This window comes from Oryx dammah, unplaced genomic scaffold (genome assembly GCF_014754425.2).
Source record: "Oryx dammah isolate SB20612 unplaced genomic scaffold, SCBI_Odam_1.1 HiC_scaffold_2, whole genome shotgun sequence".
Taxonomy (NCBI): domain Eukaryota; kingdom Metazoa; phylum Chordata; class Mammalia; order Artiodactyla; family Bovidae; genus Oryx; species Oryx dammah.
The window spans coordinates 110,549,450-110,575,936 of NW_024070186.1; the positions used below are offsets into that span (position 1 = coordinate 110,549,450).

Genomic DNA, 26,487 nt, shown 5'->3' on the forward strand with positions numbered 1-26,487 from the left:
CAAATGGGTATATCTTTCCTATTCTCCTTTGCTTTTTGCTTCTCTTCTTATCACAGCTATTTGTAAGGCCTCCTCAGACAACCTTTTTGCATTTCTTTTTCTTGGGGATAGTCTTGATTCCTGTCTCCTGTACAATGTCATGAACCTCTGTCCATAGTTCATCAGGCACTCTGTCTATCAGATCTAGTCCCTTAAATCTATTTCTCACCTCCACTGTATAATCGTAAGGGATTTGATTTAGGTCATACCAGAATGGTCTAGTGGTTTTCCCTACTTTCTTCAATTTAAGTCTGAATTTGGCGATAAGGAGTTCATGATCTGAGCCACAGTCAGCTCCCAGTCTTGTTTTTGCTGACTGTATAGCGCTTCTCCATCTTTGGCTGCAAAGAATATAATCAGTCTGATTTCAGTGTTGACCATCTGGTGATGTCCATGTGTAGAGTCTTCTCTTGTGTTGTTGGAAGAGGGTGTTTGCTATGACCAGTGCGTTCTCTTGGGAAAACTCGATTAGCCTTTGCCCTGCTTCATTCTGTACTCCAATGCCAAATTTGCCTGTTATTCCAAGTATTTCTTGACTTCCTATTTTTGCATTCCAGTCCCCTATAATGAAAAGGACATCTTTTTTGGGTGTTAGTTCTAGAAGGTCTTGTAGGTCTTCATAGACCCGTTCAACATTCAGTTCAACCGTTCAGCATTACTGGTTGGGGCACAGACTTGGATTACTGTGATAATTGAATGGTTTGCCTTGGAAATGAACAGAGATCATTCTATCATCATTGAGATTGCATCCACATACTGCATTTCGGACTCTTGTTGAGTATGATGGCTACTCCATTTCTTCTAAGGGATTCTTGCCCACAATAGTAGATATAATGGTCATCTGAGCTAAATTCACCCATTCCAGTCCATTTTAGTTGGCTGATTCCTAAAATTTCGACATTCACTCTTGCCATCTCCTGTTTGAGCACTTCCAATTTCGCCTTGATTCATGGACCTAACATTCCAGGTTTCTATGCAGTATTTACTTCCATCACCAGTCACATCCACAACTGGGTGTTGTTTTTGCTTTGCCTCTGTCTCTTCATTCTTTCTGGAGTTATTTCTCCACCTATCTCCAGTGGCATATTGGGCATCTACTGACCTGAGGAGTTCATCTTTCAGTGCCCTGTCTTATTGCCTTTTCATACTGTTCATGGGGTTTTCAAAGCAAGAATACTGAAGTGGTTTGCCAGACCTGCCTGTCTTGGGTGGCTCATAGTTTCATTGAGTTAGACAAGGCTGTGGTCCATGTGATCAGATTGGTTAGTTTTCTGTGATTGTGGTTTTCATTCTGTCTGCCCTCTGATGGAGAAGGGTAAGAGGCTTATAGAAGCTTCCTGATGGGAAAGACTGACTGAGGGGGAAAATGGGTCTTGTTCTGATGGGCGGGGCCATGCTCAGTAAATCTTTAATCCAATTTTCTGTTGATGGTTGGTGCTGTGTTCCCTCCCTGTTAATGTACTTTCACAAAGAGTGGGTGAACTGAACTGAACTGAACAGGAGAGAGGGGCAGGGCACAATTTTTGAAAGAATGACATGACCCAAGATCACAACTTAAACCAATTAGAGTCAAATGGGACCAAGATGGCAGACAAGACTAGACCTTGATCCTCAATCAGCAAGCAAAATGACACACCCAGAGGTGCCATGACAGTTGCAGGGCAAAAGACCAAGGAGTGGGTGATAGCCCAAGTCCTGGAAACCTCCACCTCTTCCCCAAAATAGTTGGAATAATTCTCCCACTCATTAGCATATGAAATTACCTAGCCTATAAAAACTAACCGTGCTGCATTTTGCAGTGCATTTGCCCTCTGTGATAGCCCACACTCTTGTTTATGGAATGTGTTTCTTTCTGAATCGGAATAAATCCATTTCTTACTTATCAGTTTGTCTCTCACTGAAGTCTTTCTGCAATGAGACATCATGAACCTGAGCTTTATTAGGCCCTGAAACCAGGTACCATGGGTTTTGGCCTGGTTCGAGTTCCAGCCATGTGGGTTCAAGTCCCAAACTGGTTTTGGCTGGAGTCAAGTCCCAGACATGTGAGTTCAAGTCCCAATCTGAGGTAAACAGTTTCAATACCCCTACTCTACTTCTTGACTGTAAATTCCTACCTGTCTTTGTTGTGTTTAGACTTGAGCCTGATCTTTTTTCTCTGTTGGCAGTAACCCTAATTCCAACAGTCTTGAATAAAGTCTTCTTTACTATTTTAACAAATGTTAGGTTAATTTTTTAATAGAAGCAGTCTGTGTAACAAGTCCATACAGTAAGTTACTAAGGCTCAACTTTAGATCATGGCTTGTCTTTTTTTTTTTTTTTTCATGGTCACAAAATCTTAACATTTTAAGCCTAAACTTTACAGAATAAATATTCTGAACCCTATTGCCATCAATCCTAACTTTTAGTTGCTATTTTAAATGTTTTAAATGTTGCCCTAACCACTAAAATATTAGTGGTCTTACAATGTCTGGATTATGGAAATACATATTTCTGAATTAAATGCTTCAGGTCATCTGATGTGTGCTCTTCTGAGGGATCCTGAACCAGAATCACTCAACTAAGCTGCTCCTGAACAGAAGCTGTGATATAATAAATGCTGTTTTAAGTCACTAAGTTTTGGGGGTAATCTAACATGTAGCAACAGAGTATCATAGGCTGGGAGCCTTAAACAGAAAGTATTACTCACAGTTCTAGATCTGGGAAGTCCATGATCAAGGTATCAGTAGATTCAGTGTCCAGTGAAGACCTGCTTCATAGATGGCTGTCTTCTCACTGTGTCTCACGTTGCTCTTGTTGTTCAGTTGCTAAGTTGTGTCCAACTCTTTGTAACCCCATGGACTGTAGCATCCCAGGCCACCCTGTCCTTCATTATCTCTTGGAGTTTGCTTAAATTTATGTCCATTGAGTTGGTGATGCCATCCAACCATTTCACTCTGTTGTCCCCTTCTCCTCCTGCCTTCAATCTTTCCCAGCCAGCATCAGTGTTTTTTCAGTGAGTCAGTTCTTCACATCAGGTAGCCAAAGTGTTAGAGCTTCAGATCCATCTTTCCAATGAATATTCAGGATTGATTTCATTTAGGACTGACTGGTTTGATCTCCTTGCTATCCAAGGGACTCTCTAGAGTCTTCTCCAGCACCACAGTTCAAAAGGATCAATATTTCGATGCTCAGCCTTCTTTATGGTCCAACTTTCACATCCAAACATGACTACTGGAAAAACCATAGCTTTGACTATATGGACCTTTGTTGGCAAAATGATGTCTATGCTTTTTAATATGCTCTCTAGGTTTGTCATAGCTTTTCTTCCAAGGAGCAAGTGGTTTTTAATTTCATGGCTGAAGTTATAATCTGCAGTAAATTTTGGAGCCCAAGGAAAGAAAACTGGTTTTTCATTTTTCACTGTTACTATTTTTTTCCTGTTTGCCATGAAATGATGGTACCAGATGCCATGATTTTAGTTTCTTGAATGTTGAGTTTTAAGTCAGCTTTTTCACTCTCTTCTTTCACCCTTATCAAGAGTCTCTTTAGTTATTCTTCCACTGTCTGCCATTAGCATGGTATCATCTCCATATTTGAGGTTGTTAATGTGGTTGTTTCACATTGCAGAAGGGAGCTTTCTAAGGTTTCTTCCATAATAGCATTAATCCTGGTAATGAGGGCTCTACCCTCATGGTGTAATCACCTCCCAAATATCCCACCTCCTAATACCATCACATTGGAGATTAAAATTTCACCATGAATTTTGGTGAGGGACACAAACATTCAGTACATAACAGAAATTATAGTGTAAACTAGGTTTTGAAAAAAGGCACTAAGAGGACCTTCCCTGGTGGTTCAGTGATTAGGAGTCTGATTCTGAAACTGGAGGGAAGGGGGCAGGGCACCACCTTTGAAAGCATGATATAGCCCAAGGGCACAACATAAACTGATTAGAACCAAATGGCAGGGTCCAAAATGGCAGACAAGTCAACTTGAGAAGACCTTGATCCTCAGTATAGGCTCACTGTAACACATCAGCAGGCTAAATGACACACCCAGAGGTGCCAAGTGGGTGGTAGCCTAATCCCTGGAAATCCCCACCCCTTCCCCAAAATAGTTGGAATAATCCTCCCACCATTAGCCTGTGAAATTACCCAGCCCATAAAAGCTAACCACACCACATTTCAAGGCCACTACACGGGCCCTTTGTGTTGACCCACAGTCTGTAGAGTGTGTTTCTCTCTGAATAAATCCACTTCTTACCTATCGTTTTGTCTCTTACTGAATTCTTTCTGTGATGAGAACATCAAGAACCTGAGCTTCATTAGGTCCTAAACCAGGTCTGTGACCTCAGTGGGAAGACTGTGAGTTTTGGTTGAGTTTGAATGCCAAACTGGGTTTTGGCTGGGTTCAAGTCTCAGCCATGTGGGGTCAAGTCCCAATCTGAGGTAAACGGTTTCACTTCCAGTGCAGGGGATGGGTTCAACCCCTGGTTGAGGAACTGAAATCCCACATGGTGTGTGATGTGGCCCCAAACCAACAAAAACAAAACAAAACAAAACAAAACCCCATGAGGAATTAGAACACTAGAAGAACTAGAAAGAGCTATGTACAGACAAATTCATATGACCCATTAGATATGGCAGAATCAATTTTTCAAATGTAACATCTAATATGGTTTCCTCTAGTACTCATGTAGGGGCAGAGCTAAAAAAAAAAAACTTGTAACCTATTCCTTTATCTCTCTTTAAGACTTTCTGGAACTGCCAAAATAAAGGTTTCACCAGTAGTCTCTATCTCAGTAAATGATATTTCTTTTTCCTTTTTAGTAAATAGTATTGTATTTCTGTCCAACTACTTGCTGAAGACAAAACATCTGGGAACACTCCTTGTTATTTCCTTCTCCTTATTCCTGACCTCCAATCACAAAATTTTGTTCATTACATGTATTAAGCATTTCTTTACAAATTAAAATCAATGAAATATCATTTCTCCCCTGTCAGAATGGCCCTCATCAAAGAGTCTACAAATAACAAATATTGGAGAGGATGTGGAGAAAAGAGAACCCTTGTATACTGTTGGTGGGAATGCAAATTGGTGCAGCCACTGTGGAAAACAGTATGGGAGTTCCTTAAAAAGCCAAAAATAGAGTTACCCTATGAGCCAACAATTCACTCCTGGGTATACATCTGGAGAAAAATGAAAACACTAATTTGAAAAGATGCATGCACCCCAATATTCATAGCAGCATTATTTACAATAGGCAAGATGTTGAAGCAACCCAATGCCCATTGATAGACGATTAGATTAAGATGTCATATGCAAATGAAATGGAATATCACTCAGCCATAAAAAGAACGGAATATTGCAATTTGCAGCAATGTGGATGGATCTGGAGAATATTATGCTAAGTGAAATGTCAAAGACAAATTATACATGGTATCACTCATATGTTGAATCTAAAAAAATAATACAAATGAATGTACATACAAAAGAAACAGATTCATAGATATAGAAAACAAGTTTATGGTTACCAAAGGAAGGAATAAATTATGGGTATGGGATTAACAGATACAAGCTATTATAAAACAGAAGCAACAAGGATTTATTGTATGAAAAAGTGAAAGTTGCTCAGTTGTGTCTGACCCTTTGTGACTCCATGGATTATACAGTCCATGAAATTTTCTGAGCCAGAATACTGGAGTGGGTAGCCTTCCCCTTCTCCAGGGGATCTTCCTAATTCAGGGATCAAACACAAGTCTTCTGCATTGCAGGTGTATTCTTTACCAGCTGAGATACCAGGGAAGCCCTTTATTGTATAGCACAGGGAATTATATTCAATATCTTATAATAATCTATGATGGAATATAACCCACAAAAAATGAATCATTTTGCTGTACACTTAAATACTGTAAGACATTTACACTGATTTAAAAAAAAGCATTGAATATTTCTCAAATTAGTGCCAAAATTATTTGATCTCCTAGCTTCCAAGCTTATTCTCCTCCCAAACTATTCTCTAAACTACAATCAGGATATTCTTTATAAAGTGTAAATCTGCTAATATTCTGTCTAAAACCATGCAATGGTTTCCATTGTCATTAGAATAAAGTTTTTTTGTTTTTTTTTTTTTGACATTGCAGCCTTAAGTAAGCTGCCTGTTTATTTCTCCAACTTAACTTTGCAGCTACTGACAAAACCTCTCCCCATCAAATCTGATTTTGGCTCCTCGGAGCCCTCTTCTTGAGTAGGCTCTGACATTGGGCTCTGCCCTTGGTCTGCTTAGTCTAGTTTTAGCAAAAATTCTGCTGAGTCAGTTAGTGAAAATCTCACCTTTGGTATCTGAACATTCTCTATTTGAGAAAATTCCTCATACTCCACTGTCAATGTCTTCCCATTCCTGCCCTGCCCGCAGTAAGAATCCTGTTGAGTCAGTCTATTAAGAAAAACTCTTATTATCCCTGAAGTTTTCTCTTAGTAATTTTCTATTCATTGCTGCTGCTAAGTCTCTTCAGTCGTGTCTGACTCTGTGCGACCCCATAGATGGCAGTCCACCAGGCTCCCCCATCCCTGGGATTCTCCAGGCAAGAATACTGGAGTGGGTTGCCATTTCCTTCTCCAATGCATGAAAGTGAAAAGTGAAAGTGAAGTTGCTCAGTCATGTCCAACTCTTTGAGACCCCACAGGACTGCAGCCTACCAGGCTCTTCTGTCCATGGGATTTTCCAGGCAAGAGTACTGGCGTGGGTTGCCATTGCCTTCGCTATTCATTGCTACTTGGCTATAACTCCTCCCCCCAATCCCCATCACTGTATTTGCAGTTGAGTCCTATCTTTCCCCTACTACAAAATCCCCATTGCACCAATCACTTTTGAATTTTCCTGTCTTTAATGAATGTCATGAATAATTTTTCCTTTACTACTACTATATAATCTTTTAGCTCTTGCTGAACTATACTTCTTTCTCCTGCCTCAGGACTTCTGCACATGTGATTCCTTTCCCTGTGACTTTGTTTTCCCAGGTAACTACTACTGTTCTTCAGACTAGGATCATTTTGTCAAAGGAGTATTCCCTGAATCCCAAAGCTATTATTAGCTCTCATATTGGATGTTCCATGATGCCCTTTATTTCTTAACACTCTTCACACTTGTAATTTGTTTTTCATTGTGAACCCCAAAGAAAGATAAAGGCAATGTTGGCCTTGTTTGTCAATGTGCCCAACATTTTTATTTACTAGTACATAGTAGACAGTCAGATATTAGTGAAGGTATGAGTAAACACACACATAAGAAAAACAGAAAAAACTCATAAATATACCAAGAATGGAGTTTGCTTATGATACTTAATTTTATTTGCATTTATAATTTTAATATAGCACTAATAATACAGAAGTCAAAGATTGACTTAATATTTAATTTCTATCAATTACAGTTTTGACATCATTAAACCATATGAAATCTTTTCCTAAGAAGATCCTCTAACAAGACTACTTTGACTAATATTGTAAAATGTTAATGATGGTACTGACTTCCTGGTTCATCAGTAGGCTACAGAACATATTTGCAAAACATATTTACTTGTTTAAACAAACTCAACAAATCAGACTTGAAGTCAGAACATAATACTGCATGCGAGTTGGAAGTGTTCTGCTCTTCTAGCATCTACGTTAGCAAAGTTTCAGTGGGACAAAACAATCTTAGATGACAAAAAAAAGTAATTTAAGCACTTTGCTTTCTTTTTGTGGAGCTTCTAGTCACTATGGACACTCGAGAGAAATTAGCTGCTCTGGCTTTCAAAGCTTTTTTAAAGTATTTAAAAATTGACTGAAGGCTAGAGGAAGGGGCTAAGTTGTGTTTTTCTGTACCAGCAGAAACTGTAGGAAACTCCTTTTTCAAAACGGTTGTTGCAGGTTTATCCAAAGGCTTCGGACTTGTCACCCATTCACGGCAGTGCTGCTTTATCCATTCTAATAACTGGACATCGCTTCCCAACTGGTGTCCTACATGATGTTCAGAGTCAATAAGTGCAACAGCGTATACTTTGCTCATCACATCCCACTTTTTACGAACAAGCAAGTCCATAAAAACCAAGCCTCCATAACCATGTACAATGAAGGCAACATCCTTGCCTTCAGTCTTTGAAATGAAGTAATCCCAAATATAAGCCATGTGTTCTTCAGGGGTGTTGCTGCATCTTTTTGGAATACATTGGAGAGACTCCTGGAGAGAGAAAAAGCTCTCTGTCTGAACCATTTTTCTGGAAGAGAACTCAACATTTTGTGTTAAAAGGCCTTTCCACTCTTTTCCTGTCTGCTGGTCCACAAAATTGTCATTGGGGTTTAGCACAATTACATCATAATGTGCCTGCAATGCCATTTGAATACATGGTATCTGACTTCCATGTTGGAGACCATGATGTATTATTGCCTGCTGACTCCACTGACCAGCTCTAAAGACCCCGTGGTCTTGAAGGAGGACAAGAAGAGCAGAATGATGATTTGATAACGCTCTCTCACTCATGAAAAAGAAGCTTCTTGGTTCCTTATCAGCCTCTGGTGGGATATATACTTTTTGTAATTTGCACACTTTCTCCAAAAGTTCATAAATGTATTGTTCAAGCAAATGGCCAAGGGCCCAGTATCGCTTGCTATTCCTCTCCAGGACATTTTTATAATAGTTAAAGGCAAAAGGCACATGTGTCTCAGTGTGTCTCAATTCAGCTTTTTCATTGAAGTCATACTTAAGTTCTTCTAGTAAGTCAGATTGTTCAATAAATTTTCGGAAGCTCAGTTTCTGAGTCACTGGTAACCACTGAAAATAAAAAGCAGTATTATGTCAGTACTAGAAAAAAATAAAATACAAATTTCATTTTGCTTAAGTCTTCCTGTGGGAAATCATGTTAAGCACTTTGTGAAGACATTAGGGCTTCCCTGGTGGCCCCATGGTAAAGAATCTGCCTGCCAATGCAGGAGACACAAAAGAGATGGTTTTGAACCCTGGGATAGGAAGATCCCTTAGAAGAGGAAATGGGAACCCACTCCAGTATTCTTTCCTGGGAAATTCCATTGACATGGGATCTTGGAGGGCTACAGTCTGTAGGGTTGCAAAAAGAGTCAGGCACAACTTAGTGACCAAACAGCAAACAAGAAGACATTAATATTTTAACCTATGGTAGAGATTTTAACTCAAAATAATTGTGAAAAATGCAAAGTAGTGAGAAGCTGAATACACTAAGGGACAATGGATAGACCATATATAAAAACAGAACTCTGACCCACAATCTGCAGCAACTTGCCCAGGAAGTAAATCTCTCATCTGCAATAAACAGCCCTGGAAGCCAGTCTTACAAGTCAGAATCTCAGGAAGTGAGACTGCTTACTTCTAGTGACAATCTGAGAAGTCAAACAATAACTTAACTTCTGTCACAGCTGGCCCCAAATGGCCAAGACTTTATTTGTATTTATTTACTTATTTGGCTGTGCCCAGTCTTAGCTGTGGCATGCAGGATCTTTAGTTGCAGCATGTGGGATCTAGTTCCCTGACCAAGGGTCGAACCCTGGGGTCCCCTGCATTGGCAATGTGGAGTCTCAGCCACTGGACCACCAGGCAAGTCCCAAGATTTGGTTAATAACTTATAGCTTCCATAAATTTTATCCTTGCTTCCAACTTAGGACCCACCAGAGAAAGCCAGATAGGCACTCCTAACCAGTCACACAGGATGCCTCCCTTTTAGTTAGCTTGCAGACAGCTTCCTCATGCCAATATGGTCCAATCAGGACATGCCAGTAGCCTTCCCTTTTTTTCTACTACAAAGCTTTCCCGCTCGTCTGCTGGCCTTTGAGTCACTGCCAAAATGCAAGTGATGGTGGCTGACTCCCTTGCTATAGTGAACTCAGAAAATAAATTTTGTTTTTCTCATTTGGTTAGTCTTTATCTCCACAGTAAGCATTTAAATATTTTTGCTATTAAATAAATGGCAGGGGATGGCAGTAGATGTGAAATGTGAACCAGGCACTGGAGATTATGATCAACCTATCTAATAATAGAAGATATGGTTATTCTGATGTTTGAAATTAAAAGTGACTGAGAAAACTTAGTTATTGTAGTCATAGCCCAAAGAGAAAGAAAAGTCCTTGAAAGGTTAAGTCCCGGGAGGAAAAAAAACCTCAGTAGACTTTATTTTGGGGAGAAAAAAAAGGTTAAATGGTTTGTGCTAAAATCAAACAACTGTTAAATAAATGATTAGGTACTGAGGCTATGTGACTCAAATTCATGTTCTTAACAAATACATTAATACTCTTGCTCCTGAATTTCTGAACACTCGCACTAGCAACCACAACCCACTTCCAATAAATAGCACTTAAAATGATTTTCAGTGCCACTCAAGCTGCTATCAAGGCTTAAGGTAAAATCAAAACAGTGCTAGCTTGCTTTGATTTCTTAACTCTTTTCTCACTTTCTGAATCTGACTCCCCCACCCAACCAGTACTTTATGAAGTTATTTGGTTATCCAAATTATCCAACCTATATAGACTGCTATTTCCTGTTCCTTTAAAAACTTTTCCTTCTAGTGTTGCTGATCTCAGGTGCTATTATGTAATTAATATCTTTTCCTAGAGTGCAAGTGACAGATAGGAGCCTCTGGAACTAGATGAATTGATTTAGGTTTAAATTCTAGCTCCAAATTTTAAGTTGAGTGACTTTCAGCTGGTTTCTTAACCTCTATCAGTTTCAGTTTCTTTAACTTCTGTGTTTTAGTTTATGCTATCTAAAACAGCAATCATTATTACCCTCTATCCTGCCACTCTGCTTTATTTTTCTTCATAGCCTACATTACCATCTGATATATAATTATATATTTAAAAATTGTCTCTCCTCACTAGAATGAAAGCTCTATGAGAACAGGAACTTTGTTTAACTAACTGCTGTATCTACAGTACTTGGAACAGTATCTGGGATATACAAATATTTTTTCAATGCATAAATGCAAAATAGGATAACATTTCACAGGGCTGTTGTGAGAATTAATATAGATAAAAGCCATTTTATGCAGTGTCTCACACATGGAAGTTTCTATAAAATAAGACAGGATGATCTTTTTGAGGAATGTGAAATAAACATATATCTCTTGCCCACCCTTTCTTATTCACTCAACATTGTGATTTTTTTCCACATTAATAAGCACAGTCCAAGATCATTCATTTTACCAATTTATAGTGTTCCATTGCTTGAATATGCCATGGTTTAACCATTATTCTGTTGAAGAACTTTAAGGCTGATCCAGTTTTCCACGATTATAAACAAAGTGGGCTTCCCTGGTAGCTCAGCTGGTAAAGAATCCGCCTGCAATGAGTGAGACTTGGGTTCAATTCCTGGACTGGGAAGATCCCCTGGAGGAGGGCATGGCAACCCACTCCAGTATTCTTGCCTGGAGAATCCCCATGGACAGAGGAGCCTGGTAGGCTACAGTTCATGGGGTCACAAAAAGTCAGACACAACTAAGCGACTAAGCACATAAACAAAGCTGCAACTAATATTCTTATAGCTATATTTTTTGTGTGCATATCAAGAGTTTCTCTAGGCAATATGCCTACAAGTGGAATTTCTAAGTCATGTTGACATCTTCCATTCTACCGGATACTGCTAAATTGCTCTCCAAAAGGAGGGTCTATTTTATAGTTTGGCATGGATGAGGTTTGTACAGAAAAGCAGTAATCTCTTATATCTAAAAATACTTTCTTTACTCAGGTACTATGCTGAAAACTGCCCTTTTCTCTACTGAAATAAATAGAAAGATAACCTAATATGTAAAACTCAATGAACTAAACCTAAATCAACGAAACAACCAAAGAACTAAAGAATGTTGTTAGCTAACTTTTCTTTCAATCAGAGTAAAACAAAATCGGTATTTTCTAATAGCATGTAGTATATGGCATTCAATTCCTCTTTTTCACCTTTGTTAAGTGCTTTTGTACCTAGTTGTTTGAGAAACAATTCTCAGGGGAAAAGAATGGGAGTTTGCAAACTGGATAACCAATATGGCACACTGATAAATAAAGGACATGTATTTAAGTGGAGAGAAAAGGAGCAAGGTGCAGAGTATCCTGTAGAATGAAAAGGTAGACAGTTCTTTACAATTTATTGTAGTTTACATTGCTTGGCTAATATACTTCAATATGTAACTCTCCTCTGAATTCATATCTAGCTGTTCCTTGATATATTGAGTCACCAACCAAACCTATTTATATTCAGATTGTACTTAAAGTTAATTCACTTGGGAAGAGAAGGTTCATTTTTAGTTTAAGCTCTCCTCAAAGAAATTGTTATTTAAGGGGTAAAATAAAGAGTTGATCAATTTCACACTGCCATCATGTCCTGAAACTAATAAAAAAATCATACCCACTGCTTTTAATTGTATAGTCAAAACAAAAATAGAATATCTAATTTAAACACTTTATATACACTTTTAACACTCAATAAAGAAGCATACTCATTAAGATCAAGCCTGTCCTTCCTCTCCTCCTATAAAATACTGGGCTGACGAATTTCTAATCTCAAACAATCTTAATTTAAAAGGCTCTATACATTGTGAGCTAAACATACATAAAAGAAATGACCTTATCTACAAACATACTAAGGGAATCATTCACTTTATTTGAATGATTCACTTATTTTAAAAGTTCACAATTCACTTATTTTAAAATAAGGAAGCTTTCACCTGAACATCATAAAGCACTATAAAACAAAAGATCATGTAATTAGTCTTTCATAAAGTGCAAAGTGAGATTGTTAAATGACTCCCTCAAAAGACTGAACTTTTTAGTCCTTTAAATTGTTTGCAATACAACTATGCAGTAGATACTGTAAACACAATAAAAACACTGGTTTAAAAAGCAAATTTCAAGTTTTTGAGCTTAAAGGTCATTTATCTTCAAATATGTGATTCAAAACCAGCTCCATTCAAAGAAACAAACTGACTCACTGTCTTTATTAACAGAAATGCTATATTTGGTTGAATGACAAGTTTAAATGATATGTTTCCAAGTTGACTAATATTATTTCTTATAATGTCATTTCTAATAGGTTGACTTACTGCTAAACTTTAAAACCATTTACTTTTAAGGAAGCTTTGGACAGAAATGGATTAGGCTTACTTACAATTTCCTTTTTTATGTTTCCATCTCTTACCTCTATTTCCATCTTTTTCCAGCTCTGTTTCGTATAATATCAGCTGATGAATCAAGCCAGCGTGATTCTGGAGTAAAATCATTCAATTAAAAAAGTTGATTTATATAATAAAATTCAGATATTTTTCAGTAGGCAGTGTTTTTATTTGCTAAAAAGAAATAAACTGAGCCTCTAAATGAAATCCTTGTAGTGAATTTCATTCTCAGCAAGCCTGAAGTATTTCTGCTTTTCAGCCATTCTGACCTTTCTAGACACTCCCCCTAGCCCAATAGGCATTATCACCTGGAGACTTACTCCTAGCTCCAACACAAACGACACAGTAATTAAAAAGTAAGACTAAAGAAGCAAAAGCCAGGCTCTGGCAGTGAATTGAACAAGTTAAGTCCCATTATCAGCCTGGGCAAGATGGGGGAGAGGGAAGCGGATGTTAAACTGTTGGAACATTCCAATATCATTTGCCTCTAACTAGAGTGCTCTGTGTTATTTTGTTAAACTTACTATGATTAAAGTTTACCCACTTAAAAAAAGTATTCAAATATGTACTTTATGGCTAATCAAATAAAACAATTTTCTAAACTGATGGGTCCTATGAAAGGACTAAAGTAATCAGCCTGAAAGTACTAATCGTTGAGTTCGTTGAAGTCAGGGTTTTTCCCTTAGGTATTGTAATAAAAATTAGTTGAACAAATTCATATACAGCCACCCACTTTCTAGCATCTCATTATTTTATTTTTAAAAAAATTGAGGTCCAGCTTTTTTCCTGTCGTTTAAAAATTATGGATTTGAATTTTGAAGAGATCCTATTAACTCTTCTCTCCCTCAGCTAACTTAATTGATTTCCACTCCAACTGCTAAACTAACAGGCTATTGATTTTTGTCTTGTTAAAGTCTTTTTGCTTCTAACTTTGAGGAAGCGCCTTGAGGACAGACACACAGAAGACGCCGCCGTGAGTAAAGTAATACTATCAAAGGACGATTTCTGGGGTATCGAAGTGGGGGAATTCCTAGCTTCCTCGCTTTAATTTTTAGTCAACCGCATCTTCAAGTAAACAAAACCTTTATGATCTTGGGCTAAAACCTCACACCCAGTCTCAGTATCCTACAGACACAGAGAGAATGAAAAAACGCCACTTAAACAAACACTTGGCGACGGCTAACCCACAGAGCAAACAAGTCCCAGGAAGTGATTTCCGGATGGAGGTGGGAGGGGCGGTAATTTCCGGTCTGAGGCAGGCGACAGCTCTTGCGCAAGCGCAATTCTCACGTTCTTGGCTTTTTTTCCCCTTTCCCCTCCCCCCTCCCCCACCCAGAGGGGGCTTGAGGTGACAGCGACTGCGATTCCAGCAGGAGGAGAAGATGGACAAGGGGAAGGCCGGGAGACGACGATCTTCTGCTGGTGAGAAAGGGTCGGAGGAGGACTGAGCATATTGTCTCCTACCTCGGGCAAAGGGGAAACAGGCGGCAACGGGAGCTGCGGCCCGGAGCTGCTAGGGCTCCGGCTCGCGCTCGGGCTCCGGCTTTTGCTTGGCCGTGCGGGGAGCCGAGGGGAGGGAGCGGTGGGGCCCCGCACAATGGAAGGTCCCCTGGGCTCCCCGGCCCCTGCGGGTTGAAGACCCAGTCCGAGCTGTCATCAAAGCCTCAGTCGCTTTTCACCCTGTCACCTCTTTCATTTTTGTTTTCCTGCGAGCACCTTGCTTGGGTCTCGTCGAACCACGGGTCTTCCCGGTTGGTTTGTCGCTCTCCTGCCACGCCTTCCTCGTAATTCCACCAATGTTACTGTTTCATTTCCAGCTTCTTGGCGCCTGACCCCACTTTCCCCTCTTCCTTTGATTCTTGACTTTGCCTCTTTCTCGTTCCGCCCCCGCCTCCGCCCCCACCCCAGGCAGGTAGAAGCAGCTGCGAAGGAGAGGAGGGGTTTGTTAATTGACAGTTTCTCGTCTGCTGCTGCTAAGCCGCTTCAGTCGTGTCCGACTCTGTGCGACCCCATAGACGGCAGCCCACCAGGCTCCCCCGTCTCTGGGATTGTCCAGGCAAGAATACTGGAGTGGGTTGCCATTTCCTTCTCCAGACATTTCTCGTCTAAATTGCTGCAAACATCGTGCCTTGCATGGACTTAGGAGCCCGCCCGCTTAATAACCATTTTCTTTTCGAGACACCCACTTCCAAAAGTGATTAAAAAGTCTAACAAAGGATTTGAAGCCCTGTTTCGTTGTGTTTTTGTTCTCAGCATATTTTTCTTTTTGAAAATGCTTTGCCAGTTAAATGATTATCTTTAGTTTTGGGTACTGGATTTTAGAAACACAAAAGGTGTTGTAAGAAGTCAAGTGGAGCTCCTCCCAGTCAGCAAGTTTTCCTTAAAGATATCGTCCTTTAAGGGTACCTTAGTTCCAGTGTTAAGTCCTGTGGACCTACCAGAGGAGGAGGGTGCAGGGGCTCTTTGATAAGCTTACAATCTAGTACACTAACACACAAGGAATCATTTCATTTTCTTATTTCTTAATGTGTCGTCTGTTGTTGAATAGATAGTTTTGACAATTCTAAATTTATTTAAGAGTTCCTTTGTGGCAGTGCATCTCAGACTTTTTCTGGCTGCAAAGAAGTGTGAGCAAGGATCTCTGGGACATTGCGTGAAGCAGCGAAAAACCTGAAATTCCCTTTCATAAGCAACCAGTGTTACCATTTGTGTGTGTGTGTGTGTGTGTGTGTAGTCTAGATATATTCTTTGCCTTTGAAAGTATATGTATGTATTATATTAATATATATGTTTATATATAGGGCTTCCTAGGTGGTGCAGTGGTGAAGAGTCCTCCTGCTAATGCAGGAGTGGCAGAAGACGCAGGTTAGATCCTTGGGTGGGGAGGATACCCTGGAGTAGGAAATGGCAACCCACTACAGTTCATGGGATCTTAAAGAGCGGGACATGATTGAGCACACACGCCTTCAGATTCGAGCGCGCGCGCGTGTGTGTTAGGCATGAGCAGGGAGGGGTGGCGTAGCCAAAAAGGATGCAAGCTGATCTCTAAACCCCATCCCAGACACACCCAGGCTCACACATTTGCTACAAAATAACGACGGGGTAACTTCTCCAACTCTAGCACTGTGCATCCTGGGAAACAGTGGATACAGACTAATCACAGGGGCTTCCTCAAGTACCCTTAGGCAGCTAGGAGCCCATTAAGGGTTTGTGAACATTCTACACATATATACATCTGATTATAACATTGAATTATGGGAGGACATACACAGCAGAGTCTGCTGTTATATATAAGTTGCATTTGTCAATCGGCCTTGAGCAAATGCCCATGTGCATTCCCTTTCATTAATTCATTGATTGTTGGTGGGTACAAGCCCTGTATTTGCATAGGGCACAACCAAAAGGAGAAGACAGGAAGTGTACAGAGGGGGAAGCTAAAAGGAATAGGGAGGATGACTCCTTTGGGGTCAGCCTGCTGCCGTGTATTGAGAGTATCTGTCTAATAAAAGATCTGTCTGCTTGAGCGGAACTGAGCTGTAACTTGTCTGTTGTTTTAAACCCTTCAAATTTTTGTGTAACAACCACGGAAGAGAAATAAACTGACCTGACATATATATACATATATACTCTGTTCGACCCTGTGGACTGGAGCCAGTCAGGCTTCTCTGTCCATAGAATTTTCCAAGCAGTAATACAGGAAGGGTTGCCCTTTTCTACTCCATGGGATCCTCCTACCCCAGGGCTCAAACCCATATCTCTTGTGTCTGCTGCATTGGCAGGTGGGTTTTTTTTTTTTACCGCTAGTGCCACGTGTAAAGCCATATACGTATATACATGTGTATGCATGTGTATGCTTCCAGTAGATCACGTTTGTTTTATTACACTTTTTTTCCCCCCTAAAACCTTTAAGTAAAATTGACATATAAGGAAAAGGCAGAATGTTTGTCTGGTGTCATTTGTGTGCTTCCTCACACAGAACTTTATGAGTAGTCATACCTCACTTTAACAAACACAGCCTTCTTTCAATAAATGCATTTCTCCTTGGCTTAGCACCTTGTTTCAGGGGGAAGGGCAAGATATTAGCATTACTGTTCAGCAAATCCCATCATCTTTACCTGGTTGCACTTAGATTTATTTATCTTTTTATCACAGTTAATTTGATGCCAGTAGTTGTAGGAAGTAAAATTTGAGAGTAAAATTGTTAATTCTTAAAAGACATTGATAGTTATGGGAGTTATCCCTCTGGAGAGGTTTTTTTTTTCTTGCTGATTTCCCTTTTGGAGCTGCCCTTTCTGAAAAGTAAGTGTTAATCTAGAATAAAGGCCATTTTCAGATCTTATATTAAATAGCTGTTCGCCAGTACTCATCTGGTTTTAACAGATGAATATGAATTTTTTTAAGAATTATTTTTTTCTTAATTGTGCTAAGTTGCTTCACTTCTGTCTGACTCTTTGCGACCCCATGGATTGTAGCCCATCGGGCTCCTCTGTCCATAGGCTTCTCTAGACAAGAATACAGGAATGGATTGCCATGCCCTCCAGGGGATCTTCTGACCCAGCGATCAAACCCGTGTCTCTCATATCTCCTGCACTGGCAGGCAGGTTCTTTACCACTAGCGCCATCTGGGAAGCCCTTTTTCCTAATAGTGTGTTTTTAATTTTCTCATGCGAATTCTCAGAACAGTTTGTTGGCTTAAAAGGAACCTGAATTCTGTGTGACATTTGTATGCATGCAGTTGCCATTTCATTAGGATGGTTGCTGATTGGGCTTCCCCAGTGGCTCTGCAGTAAAGGATTTGCCTGCAATGTGGGCAACCTGGGTTCAACCCTGGGTTGAAAAGATCCCTTGGAGGAGAAAATGGCAACCCACTCCAGTATTCTTGCCTGGAAATTTCCATAGACAGAAAAGCCTGGAGGGGTATAGTCTAAAGAGTCACCGAGAGTCAGATACGACTGATAACTGAATGCACGCATGCATTCTAGGAATAACTGGAACTTGAATGACTGGAATGACATTTGTAGTCATGAGACTTTCATAAGTAACCAAAGATAGAAATTTGATTAATAAAACAAATTTTGAGTTAGAGGTATAAGGAAGGTGGATAGCATAGAAAGAGAAAATAAGACAAAGTTTCTTCTGTGAGTCTGTACTGCTGCTGCTACTGCTGCTAAGTCGCTTCAGTCGTGTCCGACTCTGTGCAACCCCATAGACGGCAGCCCACCAGGCTCCCCCATCCCTGGGATTCTCCAGGCAAAAACACTGGAGTGGGTTGCCATTTCCTTCTCCAATGCATGAAAGTGAAAAGTGAAAGTGAAGTCGCTCAGTCGTGTCTGACTCTTCGTGACCCCATGGACTACAGCCTTCCAGGCTCCTCTGTCCATGGGATTTTCCAGGCAAGAGTACTGGAGTGGGGTGCCATTGCCTCCTCTGGTGAGTCTGTACTAGGTTTTCCTAAACTTCCTGCTGAGTATGGAAGAATTAAGCCCGTTGCATAGTGTACTGCTCAGACCTCTTTTAGTTACAAGTAGCAGAAACCCAATTCCAATGGGTTTAAGCTAAACGCAAACAAATATTTGTGAACTCACGTAATTGGCAACTGTAGGAGCTGAATGGCTTCTGGCTTATTTGTTTTGGCTGCTGGTTCTCAAGGTATGGTCTGAGAATCTCTAGGTTCCCTGAGTTCCTTTTGGGTCTGTCTGTGGTCGGACTTTCTTAATTTTAAGGCATGGTTTGCCTTTTCCTCTTAATCTTCCACATGTGTACAGAACAGTTTTCCAGAGGTTACATGACTTGTATCACAACAGAATGAATGCAGAAGCATATAGAGGAAGTCATCTGTCTTTCAGTAAGTCAGATGTTAAAGAGCTGGGAGAAGTAAAATAAGGCCACTCTTCTTAATTTTGGGAAAAATAAAGTTGCTTAAAAATAAAAAAAGTTAACATGCAATGTGCTTATTGTTTTTTAATGAATTATTAATAATAAACAGTCCATACATAGAAGTACCTCAAAATCTGATTACCTACCTTTCTGGAATATGGCTATGAATCAGGAATTAAATATAAAACACCTCTGAGCATGAGAGGAGAGGGTATTTTTATATACTAAATGTCACTCATGAGAAGCTTCTGAAGCTTTCTTTGTATCATATTGTATTTATGTTTTTAAATTATTTATAACCCCAATAGAGATAAATATCTTATTTCCAAGTTCACAGCATATCAAAGTGAATTACATGGGGACACAGATTAAAAATTATTGGCACCAGAGACAGGTTACTGACAGTTGAATGAAATAATAATTTAAATGCATGGGTCATTCATTCAAGGGAGAATGACCATTGGAAATGTTTAGCAACAGTAACAATATGACAGATATTATAGAGTCATAAATCACAACTTTCAAATGAATTTTTGAATTAAACAGGGAGGAAAGTTGAAGGAAATTTCAGGTTGTCAACTGTTCAGGTAACATCTTGGAAATCTTTGTTGATTCTCATTTGCACTTAAGGATAGATAATGTTTTTTGAGTACTTAGGTTCTAAACAGTGTGCTGAGAATTTTACAAATGTTGTAGTTCCTTCAAAAGCTTCCTGAGCTGGTTATTATTTCTGATGAGGAGCTTGGAATTTAGGGATGGTAAGTAATTGTTAGCAATAAAAGAAGCAGAGCCAGGATTTAAAATGTGGTCCTTCTGATTAGAAAATATAATTTTAATCTTTTTAACTCTCATAGGATGTTAATGGACCTTACTTGGAAAAAAGGTTTCATGGACAAATAAGTGTAACAACTGTAGTTATAAGAAAATGTTACATACTGCAGGATTTTTTGGAGCTTTTGCTATGCTGGTATACATTTTACCTCTCCAAGAGAGTGATTGCACATGCAGTGTTTTTCAAACTTGATTGATTTTGAAACTCTTCTCTCAACCCTCAATTTCATCTTGAGAATCTAGTGTCACAGGATGGTACACTTTTTAAAATAGGTCCAGGTAATATCTGCATATTATGTATCATCCGGTGAACCATAATTGAAGTTCAAAATCAGAAGATACAGTTAATCATTTTAATATTACTTTATTTGCAGTGATGTTAGCCAAAGCCATTGGAGTAGATAGAATTACCCACAGGAAAACTATGGAGTGAGAAAAGTGTTGAATCACATGTATTTAATTTCAAAGTAAGGAGGAAGAAACACTGGTAAGCAGTTAGATAGGCAGATTAGAAGGAGTATGATAGGTTTGTGAAGGAAGGGAGAGTGAAAAACAGTGTAAGTCAGAGAGTTAAAGTATGAGGATGCTGGATGTGGCAATTAGGTCATTCTTTTTTTTTTTTTAAACCACTGATTTTAGTAGAGCAGTAGGAGAAAAGACAGATTTCAAGAGGCTAAATGAATGAGTGGTGTGAGGAAGCAGAAAATGAGATATGAAGGAAAGGAGTTTTCTGGAACAAGGAGTATAGAATTAGGTAGAAAGGATTTTTAAAAGAAAACTGTAAAACTCAGATTTGTATGCCCTGGGTAAGGGGTCAGTGGAGAGAGAAAGATACCAGATGGAAGATAACTGATAAGGTGAGGTCCTAGGAGAAATGGGGGAGGAGAGACTCAAAGGACAGCTTGTTAAGACTTGCAGAAAGGAAGGAAGATGGATAAAGATACGGATAAATTTTGAGAAGGCTATTACAATCATGACTTACAAGTGAAATAGGAGTCAACATCATCTTTTGAGAAAGAGAGACTTTCAGATGGTATTTAGAGCTCAAAGTAGAGTAGGAGGTCAATTATGAATGAATAAAACTTAACTAGTTTTGAAAAAGTCTTTGTTAAAATAAGTGTGACTCCATAGATAGTAGTGGTTTTGGTTGTTAAAATTATGTGATTTTCTTTAACAGTGCTAAGCAGTCCAGGAGCAAGAATTGTTGGAGGGGGGGAATAATTTAGTTTTACTTAGGACTAAAGGGTGTTATAAGATGTGGGGGTAGCATATGTGTTTAGTGTGAGTGAGAAAACGAAAGGGTCAAAGGACAGTATATTGTAGAATAGAGGTTCACATTTGTGAACTCCTGCATTGAGGCAGATTCTTTACTGTCTGAGCCACCAGGGAAGGCCACAAAGTGTAATGCTATTTCTTAAATCCATCCATTCATGAATGCATGTTGTGGAAATGGGAATGTGATGTGAAGTAGTTTGTTGGACTCAAGTAAGTTAAGATGAGTCCACTGTATTGCATGAGTTGATTTTTGAACGTTTTAGAGCTTCAGTATGATGGTAGATTTTTAATGATAGGAAAACTATGAATCAAGTATCAGAGTATTTAGGAATGTTGGAGAGGATCTTTGGTCAGTACAGGGCAATTATAATATGGATAAGGTAATAATACATACAAGTTATGGGAATTTTACTGTAGGAATTGTTGCAATGAGGATTGAATATTAGTTGGAAGTGGTGGTGGGGGAGGAGGTTGTTAATCTCTTCCCCTATTTTTATAAGTGGGAGAAGAATCTTGAGAGTGTCTTTATTTATTTATTTATTTTTTGAGAGTGTCTTTAAAAATAGTGTAGTCAATAAAATCTGTATAATTTAATTGTATAATTATGTAATAAAAGTATCAGTAATAAAAAGGATTCAGTTAAACTAAGGTGGAGGAAATGTTCAGTGAGAAGGATATAAGGAAAATGTATTGACTTGGGAAAGGAATTTGGTCGGCTAGGGAAGAGATAGAGAACAGTATAGATGACGACTATACCTCAATTAAAAAAAACAGAGAGGTGGGAGGGGGATTCAGGATTGGGAGCTTGTATACACCCATGGTGGATTCATGTCAATGTATGGCAAAACTAATACAGTATTGTAAAGTAAAATAAAGTAAAAATAAAATTAAAAAAAAAAACAGAAACAAAGCGAAAAGAATATTAAAAAGTCATGTACTCAAGGGTCAAGTTAAAAAAAAAAAAGTAGTGGAAAGAGTAATGAGGCATTGTCTGAGATGAGAGAATAGCACTGTAATAAGCCGTAAGGATTGAAATATAGGGCGTTGAAATGTGATTCCCAGGCCTGGTGATAGAAGGGAAAGGATTGGAAAGTATATTAGAGGAATGTAGTAACACAAGGAGTGGTTTATAGGTAGGACTGAGTAGCTGTAAAGATGCCGACTGGAACATTGCTATAATGGTGCTGTCTCAAACTTGCCTCTCAGATGGCTACCTCTAATATGAGTCTTCAGTAATTTAGAAGACAGGCTAATGTGAGCTGCTTCTTATTGATATGTAACATATGAACAAGTTCCATTCTGTGAGTGTGTTTGTAAGTCTAATAAAGTTAGCCTAGGTATCAAACTAACAGCATTGTCTGTACTGTAATAGGTTTATAATACTTTGCATACAAATAATACACAAAGAAACACACTAAAAACATTTTTAATCTTACAGTACCTTGAGAAATACAGTAGTACAGCACAACAGCTGGTGTACAGAGGGTGGCATCGAGTGAACAGGCAATAAGAGTTACGGACTGGAGGAGGAATAGGGTAGGAGATGGTAGAGCTGAAGGATCATCAGCGATAGGAGATGCAGGGCAAGCTGCAGTTTCACTCACACCTGATGTTGATGGCACAGGATCTGGTTCCTTGCTGGATTCAGTTCTATCTACCCTCTTGCTTCTGGACATCCTGGACTTGAATTAAAGATACTCTACTACTGTATACTGTAAAGTACACAAAAACACAGCCACTTGTAGAGGATGCAGGCATGTGACAGTATGCACCAGACATGTGAAGTAACTCACGTGTTTGGACATGCAAGTGCATATTGCATCTTTGAAAGTTCATGACTTGAAGGTTCACATGTAGGGGACCTACTGTCCCTCTGTTGGGTAATTCACTGTTTGGCTGCACTTAGCATCGCACTGTGCTCCCACCTATTTCTGCCTGTCTAAAACTCATTATCCGAAACTTACTTCAAAATCCAGTTCAACTGTGCCTTTTAAGAACTATCTCCTAATTAGCTTAAAATATTTCCAAAAATAATTCAAAATTAGAAAAAGTATTCCTAATTTTGAACTTCAAAGGTCTCTGTACTTCTTATGTAAGCTTACCAGATGCCATCATCTATTCTAGCTGCTGAATTGTTTAATCTCTGCTCTTATCCTGTTAACCCTGTGACAAGGACTGTCTTATTTTTTATCCCCATAGCATCCAGCATACCTAGAGTGTGCTGGTTAATGATACCAACTCTGGACTCAGACCAGGGATGGATTAACATGGCGACCTTGGGCAAGTTATTTAGATTATTCAAACCTAACATCTTCATCTATAAAATGGTGATAATGCCATTACTGAATTCACAAGACCTTTGTTAGGATTAAATAAAATAATGTAAGTAAAGTATTTAGCATAGTGCCTGGCAGTGGAAATTATTGTTATTTAAACGTTTAGGGAATAAATAATGAATGGCTCCACAAACTACTTGGGAAAAAGTCACGCTTTCTAATTATTATTATTTTTTAATTATTTAACTTGTATATGTAAAGTATATATTTAGAATGGGATAACTAGCATTTTTCTATATGCTAATACAAATGCATTAATGTTTCTTAAAGAGGGATATTTTAGTATAAAATAATAAGATTTCTTTTACATATTTTATACTATTTGCCAAATATAATCTAAATATTTTAATATAGACAATCTCACTTTATTTTGAAGTATAGTTGGTTTACAATATTGTGTAAGTTTCAGGTGTCCAGCACAGTGATTCAGCTATATATATATAGTGTGTATGTGTGTGTATATATATATGTTTTAGATTATTTTGCATTATGTTATTATAAGATATTGAATGTTATTTCCTGTGTCGTATACTAAATGCTTGTGAATATTTCTCCTTTGGTTATACAGTAAATCCTTATTGCTTAATTATTTTATGTATAGTAGTTTGTGTCTGTTAATCCCATCAGTTCAGTTCAGTTGCTCAGTCGTGTCCGACTCTGCGACCTCACGGACTGCAGCACGCCAGGCCTCCCAGTCCATCACCAACTCCAGGAGTTTACTCAAACCCACTGAGTCGGTGATGCCATCCAACCATCTCATCCTCTGTCGTCCCCTTCTCCTCCCCCCTCAATCTTTCTCAGCATCAGGGTCTTTTCCAGTGTATCAGTTCTTCCCATCAGGTGGCCAAGGTATTGGAGTTTCAGCTTCAGCATCAGTCCTTCCAGTGAATATTCAGGACTGATTTCCTTTAGGATGGACTGGTTGGATCTCCTTGAAGTCCAAAGGACTCCCATAGAGTCTTCTCCAACATCACAGTTCAAAAGCATTGATTCTTCAGCACTCAGCTTTCTTTATAGCCCAACTCTCACATCCATACATGACTACTGGAAAAACCATAGCCTTGACTAGATGGACCTTTGTTGGCAAAATAATGTCTCTCCTTTTTAATATGCTGTGTAGGTTGGTCATAACTTTTCTTCTAAGAAGCAAGTGTCTTTGAATTTCATGGCTGCAGTCACCATCTGCAGTGATTTGGGAGCCGAAAAAAATAGTCTCTCAATTTTTCCATTGTTTCCCCATCTATTTGCCATGAAGTAACGGGACCGGATGCCATGATCTTAGTTTTCTGAATGTTGAGCTTTAAGCCAACTTTTTCACTCTCCTCTTTCACTTTCATCAAGAGGCTGTTTAGTTCTTTGCTTTTTGCCATAAGGGTGGTGTCATCTGTGTATCTGAGGTTATTGATATTTCTCTCGGCAATCCTGATTCCAGCTTGTGCTTCTTCCAGCCCAGCGTTTCTCATGATGTACTCTGCATATAAGTTAAATAAGCAGGGTGACAATATACAGCCTTGATGTATTCCTTTCTGTATTTGGAACCAGTCTATTGTTCTATATCCATTTATAACAGTTGCCTCCTGACCTGCGTAAAGATTTTTCAAGAGGCAGGTCAGGTAGTCTGGTATTCCCATCTCCTTCAGAATTTTCCACAGTTTGTTGTGATTCACACAGTCAAAGGCTTTGACATACTAATAAAGCAGAAATAAATGTTTTCCTGGAACTGTTCTTGCTTTTTCGATGATCCAACGGGTGTTGGCAATTTGATCTCTGGTTCCTCTGCCTTTTCTAAATCCTGCTTGAACATCTTGAAGTTCATGGTTCATGTACAGTTGAAGCCTGGCTTGGAGAATTTTGAGCATTACTTTGCTAGTATGTGAGATGAGTGCAATTGTGTAGTAGTTTGAGCATTCTTTGGCATTGCCTTTCTTTGGGATTGGAATGAAAACTGACCTTTTCCAGTCCTATGGCCACTACTGAATTTTCCAAATTTGCTGACATGTTGACAGATTGGCAGCACTTTCACAGCATCATCTTTTAGAATTTGAAATAGCTCAACTGGAATTCTGTCACCTCCACTAGCTTTGTTTGTAGTGATGCTTCCTAAGGCTCCTTGACTTCACATTCCAGGATGTCTAGCTCTAGGTGAGTGATCACACCATGATGATTATTTGGGTCGTGAAGATCTGTTTTGTATAGTTCTTCAGTGTATTCTTGATACCTCTTCTTAATATCTTCTGCCTCTGTTACGTCCATACCGTTTCTGTACTTTATTGTGCCCATCTTTGCATGAAATGTTCCCTTGGTATCTCAGATTTTCTTGAAGAGATCTCTAGTCTTTCCCATTCTATTATTTTCCTCTAATTCTTTGCACTGATCACTGAAGAAGGCTTTCTCATTTCTCCTTGCTATTCTTTGGAACGCTGCATTCAAATGGGTTTATCTTTCCTTCTCTCCTTTGCCTTTCGCTTCTCTTCTTTTCACAGCTATTTGTAAGGCCTCCTCAGACAGCCATTTTGCTTTTTTGCATTTCCTTTTCTTGGGGATGGTCTTGATCCCTGTCTCCTGTACAGTGTCATGAACCTCTGTCCATAGTTCATCAGGCACTCTATCAGATCTAGTCCCTTAAATTTATTTTTCACTTCCACTGTATAATCGTAAGGGATTTGATTTAGGTCATACCTGAATGGCCTAGTGGTTTTCCCTACTTTCTTCAATTTCAGTCTGAATTTGGAGAAAGGAGTTCATGATCTGAGCCACAGTCAGCACCTGGGCTTGTTTTTGCTAAGTATATAGAACTTCTCCATCTTTGTCTGCAAGGAATATAATCAGTCTAATTTTGTTGTTGACCATCTGGTAATGTCCATGTGTAGAGTCTTCTCTTGTGTTGTTGGAAGAGAGTGTTTGCTATGACCAGTGCGTTCTCTTGGCCAAACTCTATTAGACTTTGCCCTGCTAATCCCATATTCATAATTTATTCTCTCCTGCCCTTC

The 26,487-nt window shown here is 39.1% G+C and overlaps 2 protein-coding genes across 10 annotated transcripts in view; one reads left to right on the forward strand and one right to left on the reverse strand.

Moving 5' to 3' along the window:
- Positions 1-6,705: 6,705 nt before the first annotated feature.
- Positions 6,706-15,084, reverse strand: LOC120852529 (putative protein FAM172B). 2 transcript variants are annotated; one of them, XM_040225830.1, is made up of 3 exons: positions 14,947-15,084; positions 13,205-13,271; positions 6,706-8,827 (listed from the first exon to the last, which is right to left on the reverse strand). In XM_040225830.1, exons 2-3 carry the CDS (start codon positions 13,214-13,216, stop codon positions 7,736-7,738), a joined length of 1,104 nt encoding a protein of 367 aa, XP_040081764.1. In that variant the 5' UTR covers positions 13,217-13,271; positions 14,947-15,084; the 3' UTR covers positions 6,706-7,735. The 2 variants fall into 2 exon arrangements, with proteins under 2 accessions (XP_040081764.1, XP_040081755.1); XM_040225821.1 differs by lacking the exon at positions 14,947-15,084 and adding an exon at positions 14,367-14,406.
- The window catches only part of SENP7 (SUMO specific peptidase 7), a 146,120-nt gene continuing 131,139 nt past the window's right edge, over positions 11,507-26,487 (forward strand). For 3 of the 8 annotated variants that reach the window (XM_040225758.1, XM_040225760.1, XM_040225766.1), the window contains exon 1: positions 14,450-14,600. In XM_040225758.1, coding sequence (XP_040081692.1) covers positions 14,561-14,600 — 40 coding nt within the window. In that variant the 5' untranslated portion in view covers positions 14,450-14,560. Of the gene's footprint in view, positions 12,136-14,092; positions 14,152-14,430; positions 14,601-26,487 lie in introns of those variants that run through there. The other 5 variants (XM_040225763.1, XM_040225765.1, XM_040225759.1 and 2 more) reach the window with 4 other exon arrangements.